The following is an 11,210-nucleotide window of genomic DNA, read 5'->3' on the forward strand; positions in this document are numbered from 1 at the left end:
CAAACATTGGTACTTAAAAATCCCCATAGGCAACATTTTAAAAATTTCTGCAGGTTACTAGCTTAGAGTTACAGAGGAGGTCTAGGGCTCAAATTATTGCTCTCGCTCTAACGATCGCGGCGATACCTCACATGTATGGTTTGAATACCGTTTACATATGTGGGCGGGACTTGCGTATGCGTTTGCTTCTGCGCGCGAGCTAACGGGGACAGGGCGCTTTAATTTTTTTTTTTTCCTATTTATTTTATTTATTATTTTTTTATTTTTACACAGTTTAAAAAAAAAAAAATGTTTTGATCATTTTTATTCCTATTACAAGGAATGTAAACATCCCTTGTAATAGAAATAGGCATGACAGGTCCTCTTTATTGTGAGATCTGGGGTCAAAAAGACCTCACACCTCACAACTACACTAAAAAAGAAAAAAAAAAAAAATTGTTGAAAGAGGAAAAAAAAAAAAAAGCGGCCCTTTAAACCGGTTGCTAGGCAACGTTTTTTGACGTAGCTCCGGTCCTCCAAGACCATAGAGTTGAGTGAGGGCCATCTTGCCCTCACTCGACTTCCTGTCTCGGAGGATCCGGGACCGGATAGTTTTCCCCGCTGCCGGCGGGTCCGGTAAGCTGGGAAAACGTCTGGGACGCGGCAGGAGGGGGCACCTCTTCCCCTGCACCGTAAGTGTAATTCCGCAGCGAATCCGCCACTGGGACCACCCTTATCTGAAAGCCGACCGCCCGCCGTTTCAAAAAATACCGGGGTTATGGGGGCTATCTGCTGCCATAACCCCAGTATTTAGCTTTTAATGGCCGACACATATAGTCGTTAGGCAGTCAGTAATGCCCCATACACACGTGCAGATTATCTGCAGACTTTTGTCTGCAGATTTACCTTTTCTATGTAGTGCAAGGGCCTGCCAGATTGCATACAAATTGAAAATGTTTAGGTTTGACCTCATATTATATGGTTTTGGTAAGTCTGCAGATAATCTGCACGTGTGTATGGGGCATTAGTGATTGCATGTATATGGCAAACAGGTGACAGGTGACAATGACTGATGGGGTGACAGGTGACAATGACTGATGGGGTGACAGGTGACAATGACTGATGGGGTGACAGGTGACAATGACTGATGGGGTGACAGGTGACAATGACTGATGGGGTGACAGGTGACAATGACTGATGGGGTGACAGGTGACAATGACTGATGGGGTGACAGGTGACGATGGTCACTGATGGGGTGACAGGTGACGATGGTCACTGATGGGGTGACAGGTGACGATGGTCACTGATGGGTGACAGGTGACGATGGTCACTGATGGGTGACAGGTGACGGGCGATGGTGCACGGCGGTACTGATGGCAGTCTCTGGTGACCGGTGAACTTTAGGCTATGTTCACATGTGAGCGTAGCGATCGCGGGCAGAATCACTGCGATTCTGCCCATGATCCAGAAATCATTGCAAATTGCGGGACGCCTGTGCGTTGCCCGTGATTTGCAATAGCACCCCAAACGCTGTGCGATGTTGCTGCGATTTCCGCCTGCCGAATCAAGGTAACATCACGCAAACAACGCATGACGCCCCAAAGAAGCTCTTGTACCTTTTTTGGGCGTCATGCGATGTTTGCGCGATGTTACCGTGATTCGGCAGGCGGAAATGGCGGCAACATCGCACAGCGTTTGGGGTGCTATTGCAAAAAAACGGGCAACGCACAGGCGTCCCGCAATTTGCAATGATTTCTGGATCGTGGGGAGAATCGCGGTGATTCTGCCCGCGATCGCTACGCTCACATGTGAACGTTAAGGGTGTCAATTTCTGGGCACTGATGAGGTGACTGTTGGGTGACAGGTGCAATTGGGGGGGGGCTGAGGACTGTGTGGGGACCTTTATTGGTGTGATTTTTACTTTTTACAGGTGTACAGAGCAGTAACTCACTATTTCTAGCTCTGCTCTCCTCATACTGGAAACTGTATGAGGAGAGAAGAGCTAGTAACAGTCAGTTACTGCTCTGTATTTACATTTTGTGATCGGCTGTGAATGGATTCACAGCCGATCACATAGTAAACAGTCACTGTCAGTGACTGTTTACTACTGCCGGTGACAGCTGTGTTCCTACGGAACACAGTGCCACCGACATGACCGCGCTGCGCGCTCCCGATCGCACATGCGCGGTCATCTCCCGGGCGCCTCCATTGTGATCGGCTGTGTCATTGGAACACAGCCGATCACGTGGGAAACAGCCATGCCTATTGGCTGTTTCCCCCCTGCCGGTGACCGGCTGTGTCCCGGGGACACGCCGACACCGACAGTGCACGGCGGCGCGCCCGCGATTGCACGCCTGCCCTGCATTTCCTGGGTCACGTCATATGACGTCCGCCCAGGATAATAGCCGCACCGTCCCGCCGTCATATGACGGCGGGCGGGCGGTAAGTGGTTAAAGGAGGGAAATTGTTTAATTTGGACCAGCACTAAAACCTGGAGCCAGAATTTAATGTTATGACTCCTGCTGGCCTAAAAAAAAAAAAACAAAACTTTTGAAGCCCACTCAAACTCTGGTTGCCAAGCAGCTTTACAGAGGAAGCTTCAAAATTTTCTATTATGGACAAAAACCCAGGATCAATACTGCACAACTAAAACCTTATAGGATTGTGACAAAAAGTCATATTAGCACCAATCTCTACAACTTGACACTCAACCTTAACCTGGAACCCCATTGCTGCTCCACAGGGGCAGAAGAGAGCCTATTCGTTTCAGTTTTAAAATTTTGCAGATAAACTTTCTTCAATAAATTTAGGCCAAAACGTATTTACTACATTTCTTTGAGAACAATACCCAAATCTGTGTATATTAGTGTGTGTGAAAGTTAGAGTCTACAAACTATGGTCTATATATTTGAAAATTTATGAATCCTAGTTTACCAATGGCCTATCTCATTTCTTAAGGCCCTTAAAATGCCAAACCAGTACAAGTTCCCCCCAGATTACCCTTTTTGTTAAAGTAGACAGTCTGAGGTAGTTAGAAAGAGGCACGGTGAGTTTTTTGAAGTTGTAATTTTTTTGGAAAATAAACTTTTTTTTTTACATACTGTCATCAGTGCAGCATCATCATATGACTGATGTCGTGGTGATCAGGGATACTGACTGGTGACAGTATGTTAAAAAATTTGAATACATTATTCAACTTTATACATTTTTACCATAGGGACACTGGGTGGGGAAGAGTAATCAGGATTTGTTTTTCCACATTGTTATTGCTTAGAACAGTGATGAACACTGTTATAAGCAATAGTTAACTGTCAAGAATGGTTTTCCTTTCAAGACAACTTGCTTTCTGTTGACATGCTGTGATCGGCTACAGCTATGCACATGGTTCAGGCTATCAGGTACCATGTGATAGCTGTGGGCCAATCACAGCTTCAGAACAGAAAGAAAGCTGTCATGAATGGAAAGCATGACTGTTTACCTTGTAATCATGTGATCATTTTAACCAGTCATTGCGATCAAATTATACCTCAGGTACAGAGCACCATGATCTACCTGACACAGGATGGGGTGCGTGCCAAAGCACGTGCCGGGCAATGTACCAGTACGTCACCAGGCCTGACTCATCTGCAGTAAAACTATTGTGGGCAGGTGACATGTGATTGTCATCTTTCTAGTGCAGGCAAGTAGCTAGCAGAAAATAAGTTTCTTAGGGTGCTTATTTTCTCTTCAGTATTCGTCAAAAATTGACAAAAAAAAAAAAATCTAAATAAAATGTTTTTTTTAAACATTTTAATGAAAATAACATTCCAAGACATCAACACTCCTAATACTCAAATCAGAAAAACAGTTCACATCTCCAGCTCTGCCAAGTTCAGTCACTTATTTGCCTTTCTTAAATTTCCCTGATGGGGTGCCTGTTTTTGCCTTCTTTTTAGCTGAGCCTTTAACATCAATCTCTTTTCTTTTGGTGGAGCTGATGGAACCAGTCACCTTGAAGAAGTCATCTAATCGGCCTTGAGTACTACCATGGCGGTTCTTGGTCAGTTTCTTGGCACCATTGCGGATGCGGTCCTCGTTGAACTGCTTTTCACCACACATGAAGGCCACCAGGCTTTCTTCATCTGGGTCCTGCCACTTCAGCTCTAAATCATTTAGATCAACCACCTCAGGCTCTAGAAAAAGCTGGCGAGCTTCTTTGTATAACCAGTTTTCTGGAATAGGGTACTTCTTCAGGTCTATGTTATCTAGGACCTCTTCAATGCTCCTGTGCTGTCTTATCAGTTCTATTGCTCTCTTTGGGCCAATGCCTCTGATGGTCTCACAGTAATCACAGCCAAGCAATATACAAAGATCTATAAACTGTTCTTGTGTGATTCCTATATCCTGTAGAGCACGACTGAGGTGAAATTCCTGAATAGGTAACTTTTTGGCCTCACTAGCCATGAGATGACGAAGCAACAGTGGAGTACCAAAGGTCAATGCGTCCATATCTTCAGTCGCAGCTGCATACACCTTTCCAGCTTTCACTAAAGCAGCACAGGTAGCTTCTGCCTCACATGGTGCGTCCACATATGGAATACCCATTAGGGTTAGCAGTTTCTTGCATTCCTCATTATGTTGCTTTGTGACCTTTACAAGTCTCTTATTGAACTTCTCGATGTTCTCCAACTCCCCTGCCTCTTGAGCAGCTTCAAGTTGCTTCTCAGCCTCTGCCCTCCTTTCAGAACGCTTGGCCAGTTCACCTGACTTCAGCTGAGGAGGCTTTCCATCAAAAACATACACTGGCTTGATGCCGTTCTCAACCATGCGTATTGTACGATAGAACATGCCCATTAGATGGCTGGTGGTTTCACCTTCTTCATTCTGAAGCATATTCCCATCCTGGCGCACAGCAATAAGGAACTGGTAGATGCACATAGAGGCATCAACAGCCACTTTGCGCCCAAAGTAACTTTTTATGTCATTTTCTTTTATGGCTCCACGGGCCACATCCGCGATAAGTTTAGTAAGACCTTGAATTCCCATTGTACAGCCAGAGACAAGTTAAAAGAAAAAATGAGCAGCAAGAAAATGTATCAATGCACAACCTGAAATGAAAGAGAACAGATGTGAGATTACAGTGGACATAAATATAGGTTAGTCTTATATACGACACTCCAAGTCTTTCCAAAACTAATGAAACAAAGGGAAAAAAAAAAGGAGTGCTCAGTCAACACAAACTTACACATCATATCAGCATATACTTGTTTGGAAACTCATCGAGGCGAATTGATCAAAACTCAAGCATCCAGAATCTAAAGCATACATAATGACAGAAAGAGCCGCTCAGGTGAGGTAAAGTACTCCAGGTTGGATCCGCCATCCAAATACTAAGCAATCAAAAGGAAAGTTGACCGCCCTCAGCAGTATGATGAAGTAGAAGTGCTTTAATTCCCCATAAAAGATGAATACATACAGTGCATCACAAGGACATGGGACAGGTTAACGCGTTTCACGATTCAGAAGATCGCTTACCACAGAACGTGGACCTCAACCCTGTTTATTTACTTTCATGAAATTGTTCACATCGCAGCTGCCCTCCTCCTCCATTTTGGTTTAAGCCAAAATGTCTTGCTGTCCTTCCAGAGCTTTGTATTTGTGACGTACACACCCCAGGAGTTATTGGCTCCTTTTCATAACAGGAACGGGCCTAGTGGCGTGTCATCAGGAGGCAGCTGCCTAAACCTTAGAGACAACCTCCTCCCAATGATGTCACAGAGGAAGATGACCTGATCACCTGTGCGATTTTTACTTTTTGCGCTATAAACAAAAAAAAGAGCGACAATTTTTGAAAAAAATAACAATATTTTTCACATTTTTTTTTATATGAAATTCCCCCAAAAAAATGCAAAAATAAAATTTTTTTAACATTTTTGGCCAATTTGTTTCCTGCTACACATGTTTCAAAATCGCAATAAGCATATTTTGATTGGTTTGCGCAAAAAGTTATCGCAGCTATTAACTACGGGAAAAATTTATGTCATTTTTATTGTTTTTTTTTTTTAACGAGTAATGGCGGCGATCTGCGATTTTTTTGGGGGGACTGCAACATTACGGCGGACAGATCGGACCCTTGACTGACATTTGACACTTTTGGGGGTACCAGTGACATTACTGCAGTAATCAGTGCTATAAATATGCACTGTTACTGTAATAATGACACTGGCAGGGAAGGGGTTAACTTTATTGGTGATCAAGGGGTTAAATATATGCCTGGTGCTTACTGACGTGTGTGGGGGGAGGGGGTTGTGTGACACAGGGACAGATCGCAGGTTCAGCTATGCTGAATCCTGTAATCTGTCCCTGCCTGTCACATAGGAGATCCGCCCGCTTTGTTTACACAAGCGGGCAGATTTCCTCACTCGATCCCTGACGATCGGGGAAGAGCGGCAGTGATCACCGCCTCTCCTCCCCTGGCCCGACTCCCGCTGTAACTGAATACAGCGGGAGCGCGCCGCCCACAAGGGGAGGAGTCCAGCTACGTAGGTCTACGCCGCTGGACGGAATCGAGCCACTTTGCCGCAGTATGCTCCATGTGATCAGTCGGCAAGTGGTTGATTCAGCATTGAGTGTGACAGACCTCTACAGAGAGACTACTGCTTTCTCAGAGAGCAAGGATCCTTCTTGTAGCACACTGACAAGGCACTGCATTTTCTACTCAGGCTCTGACTGCTTTACAGTGGAACTAAACCCATTAATTTAACAGTTTAAAAAAAAAAAAAACTGTTACACTCAAGGCATGCCAGGAATGCAACTGTCACATCTGCCTATGTTCTCAACCAAACTATCAAATGACTGGTGTCACAACTGATCACATATACAGCACCTTGGCAGTTGCAGATCAGAGGCCAAAACGGCAGCTTCATTCCTGCAAAGGAAACAAGGATTTAGTTCCACTTTAATCCTTTCACTGCAAGATCCATACAGCGTACAGACCTACAGCACTGCTTGCAGCTGGCAAGGTCTACAAGCCGTACGGACCTCATTTCTCCCCCTGCTATAAGTTCATGGTCACTTCAATGACTACCAACTTATAGAATTGCTCAGCAGAGTCTGCTGAACAATTCTGATATAACTCTGATCAGCGGATTACAATCCACTGATCAGTTATTAACCTAAAATGTGACGCCCCCCCCATGCCACTGCTTCCCATCCCCTCTACCTCCCATCACTCCCTGTCACCCGAAAACTACTCTCCCCACCCCCCAATCCCCTGCAGCTACCTTTAGAAGCTGGAATTCCTCCTCTGCCGCTCCCGCTGGCTTCAGGTGCTGCTGGGGCTTGGGGGGTAAATCGCAGAATCCCGATCTCTCCCCTAGCCTGGGCTGAGAGAGGTGTATGAGCCTTCTGTACCCCCCATCCATCAAACGACATCCCTCCTGCCGCTGCTGACCAGCACTGTGTCTGGCCAGCAGTCATACTGAGCGGGGAGCGGTGCTGGTAAAGCTGGGGACTTGGTAAAACGCGTTTACCAGCCCCCTCCCTGAAGTGCAGTGGCCTGAGGCAGCCATTGACTGACAGCTCAGCTGATCACATAGTAAACATTCAGTTTGCTATCAGTTTATGAATGGATAACTCCTTATTCATTCACATAAAGTGCTGCAGAGAAAGGGATTTTCTTAAGTCCATTTCTCTGTCTCAAAATACCTGCGATATCTCACCAAAGACCCCCACCCAAAAAAAAAAAAAAAAAAAACACACATGGAGCAGACTGTCAAGCAGATCCGCCTGCTCAGCGCAGGATCTCTGCTGATCCCCGCTGAGCAGATGACAGGTCCACGTCTGCTCCGCTGATGCAGAACGGACATGGAGCGGTCGGATGGAAATGGGCCATCTGTCCATTTCCATTCGATCTGCAGGATGGATGGGGAATGGGATCCCCATCTGTCTGTTTTTTTGCCGTTCTGGTGCGCTTGTAGGACATGCCCCACCTGAAAAGGTTCTGAACTGTTTTGGTGAGCTTGTAGGACATGCCCCACCTGAAAAGGTTCTGGAGTGGTTTTGGTGCGCTTGTAGGACGCACGTCACCTGAAAAGGTTCTGAACTGTTTTGGTGCGCTTGTAGGACGCATGTCACCCGAAAAGGTTCTGGAACGGTTTTGGTGCGCTTGTAGGACGCACGTCACCTGAAAAGGTTCTGGAGCGGTTTTGGTGCGCTTGTAGGACGCACGTCACCTGAAAAGGTTCTGAACTGTTTTGGTGCGCTTGTAGGACGCATGTCACCCGAAAAAGTTCTGGAACGGTTTTGGTGCGCTTGAAGGACGCACGTCACCTGAAAAGGTTCTGGAACGGTTTTGGTGCGCTTGAAGGACGCACGTCACCTGAAAAGGTTCTGGAGCGGTTTTGGTGCGCTTGTAGGACGCACGTCACCTGAAAAGGTTCTGAACTGTTTTGGTGCGCTTGTAGGACGCACGTCACCTGAAAAAGTTCTGGAACGGTTTTGGTGCGCTTGTAGGACGCATGTCACCTGAAAAGGTTCTGGAGCGCTTGTAGGACGCATGTCACCTGAAAAGGTTCTGAACTGTTTTGGTGCGCTTGTAGGACGCACGTCACCTGAAAAGGTTCTGGAGCGGTTTTGGTGCGCTTGTAGGACGCATGTCACCCGAAAAGGTTCTGGAACGGTTTTGGTGCGCTTGTAGGACGCACGTCACCTGAAAAGGTTCTGGAGCGGTTTTGGTGCGCTTGTAGGACGCACGTCACCTGAAAAGGTTCTGAACTGTTTTGGTGCGCTTGTAGGACGCACGTCACCTGAAAAAGTTCTGGAACGGTTTTGGTGCGCTTGTAGGACGCACGTCACCTGAAAAAGTTCTGGAACGGTTTTGGTGCGCTTGTAGGACATGCCCCACCTGAAAAGGTTCTGAACTGTTTTGGTGAGCTTGTAGGACATGCCCCACCTGAAAAGGTTCTGGAGTGGTTTTGGTGCGCTTGTAGGACGCACGTCACCTGAAAAGGTTCTGAACTGTTTTGGTGCGCTTGTAGGACGCATGTCACCCGAAAAGGTTCTGGAACGGTTTTGGTGCGCTTGTAGGACGCACGTCACCTGAAAAGGTTCTGGAGCGGTTTTGGTGCGCTTGTAGGACGCACGTCACCTGAAAAGGTTCTGAACTGTTTTGGTGCGCTTGTAGGACGCATGTCACCCGAAAAAGTTCTGGAACGGTTTTGGTGCGCTTGAAGGACGCACGTCACCTGAAAAGGTTCTGGAACGGTTTTGGTGCGCTTGAAGGACGCACGTCACCTGAAAAGGTTCTGGAGCGGTTTTGGTGCGCTTGTAGGACGCACGTCACCTGAAAAGGTTCTGAACTGTTTTGGTGCGCTTGTAGGACGCACGTCACCTGAAAAAGTTCTGGAACGGTTTTGGTGCGCTTGTAGGACGCATGTCACCTGAAAAGGTTCTGGAGCGCTTGTAGGACGCATGTCACCTGAAAAGGTTCTGAACTGTTTTGGTGCGCTTGTAGGACGCACGTCACCTGAAAAGGTTCTGGAGCGGTTTTGGTGCGCTTGTAGGACGCATGTCACCCGAAAAGGTTCTGGAACGGTTTTGGTGCGCTTGTAGGACGCACGTCACCTGAAAAGGTTCTGGAGCGGTTTTGGTGCGCTTGTAGGACGCACGTCACCTGAAAAGGTTCTGAACTGTTTTGGTGCGCTTGTAGGACGCACGTCACCTGAAAAAGTTCTGGAACGGTTTTGGTGCGCTTGTAGGACGCACGTCACCTGAAAAGGTTCTGGAGCGCTTGTAGGACGCATGTCACCTGAAAAGGTTCTGAACTGTTTTGGTGCGCTTGTAGGACGCATGTCACCCGAAAAGGTTCTGGAACGGTTTTGGTGCGCTTGTAGGACGCACGTCACCTGAAAAGGTTCTGGAGCGGTTTTGGTGCGCTTGTAGGACGCACGTCACCTGAAAAGGTTCTGAACTGTTTTGGTGCGCTTGTAGGACGCATGTCACCCGAAAAAGTTCTGGAACGGTTTTGGTGCGCTTGAAGGACGCACGTCACCTGAAAAGGTTCTGGAACGGTTTTGGTGCGCTTGAAGGACGCACGTCACCTGAAAAGGTTCTGGAGCGGTTTTGGTGCGCTTGTAGGACGCACGTCACCTGAAAAGGTTCTGAACTGTTTTGGTGCGCTTGTAGGACGCACGTCACCTGAAAAGGTTCTGGAGCGGTTTTGGTGCGCTTGTAGGACGCACGTCACCTGAAAAGGTTCTGGAGCGGTTTTGGTGCGCTTGTAGGACGCACGTCACCTGAAAAGGTTCTGGAGCGGTTTTGGTGCGCTTGTAGGACGCACGTCACCTGAAAAGGTTCTGAACTGTTTTGGTGCGCTTGTAGGACGCATGTCACCCGAAAAAGTTCTGGAACGGTTTTGGTGCGCTTGAAGGACGCACGTCACCTGAAAAGGTTCTGGAACGGTTTTGGTGCGCTTGAAGGACGCACGTCACCTGAAAAGGTTCTGGAGCGGTTTTGGTGCGCTTGTAGGACGCACGTCACCTGAAAAGGTTCTGAACTGTTTTGGTGCGCTTGTAGGACGCACGTCACCTGAAAAGGTTCTGGAGCGGTTTTGGTGCGCTTGTAGGACGCATGTCACCTGAAAAGGTTCTGGAGCGGTTTTGGTGCGCTTGTAGGACGCATGTCACCCGAAAAGGTTCTGGAACGGTTTTGGTGCGCTTGCAGCACGCACAGGAAGCACATTTACGTGATCAGGCTCCCCTATGTGATCCCCCCAATAAAAGTGCGCTTTAGCGTGACGCAGAGGTGTGAATGGGGCCTAGAGATCACCAGTCCTCACACTAATCACATGACCTCCCCCTTTATACCCACCACAATGACTGGCTGCTATGAGGAGATGTGATGACACAGCTCTCCTCCAGGAAAGTTCTAGCTCCGTGCTCAGTCAGACACCCAGCACAGCGCCAACTACAGTAACCCCGAGTACCTACACCCACTCAGAGGCGGGCTGTCCGGTCACCGTACTGCCCACCACTTTACCGAATACCCCACCATAGCGAACCCCGACAAACTCACCACACTCTGCTCCCGCCACAGGATTTTCGCGCGCTCACACTACGTCCCTCCCTCTCGTCAATCGCCCTGTCTGCGCGCTAGGACGCAGTAAGAACGCCGATTGGCTGAGCTGCCCAGATCCGCTCTGTCATTGGCCGTTCACTAAACCAGACACTCAGGAAACGCCGCCATATTGTGGT

The 11,210-nt window shown here is 47.7% G+C and overlaps 1 protein-coding gene across 1 annotated transcript; it reads right to left on the reverse strand.

The window, feature by feature from the left end:
* Window positions 1-3,785: 3,785 nt before the first annotated feature.
* Window positions 3,786-11,100, reverse strand: FEN1 (flap structure-specific endonuclease 1). Its single transcript, XM_082270120.1, has 2 exons — window positions 11,032-11,100; window positions 3,786-5,066 (listed from the first exon to the last, which is right to left on the reverse strand). Exon 2 carries the CDS (start codon window positions 5,002-5,004, stop codon window positions 3,859-3,861), a length of 1,146 nt encoding a protein of 381 aa, XP_082126246.1. The 5' UTR covers window positions 5,005-5,066; window positions 11,032-11,100; the 3' UTR covers window positions 3,786-3,858.
* Window positions 11,101-11,210: the final 110 nt, after the last annotated feature.

Source organism: Pelophylax lessonae, assembly GCF_965119305.1.
Source record: "Pelophylax lessonae genome assembly, chromosome: 10".
In the NCBI taxonomy this organism is placed as follows: Eukaryota; Metazoa; Chordata; class Amphibia; order Anura; family Ranidae; genus Pelophylax; species Pelophylax lessonae.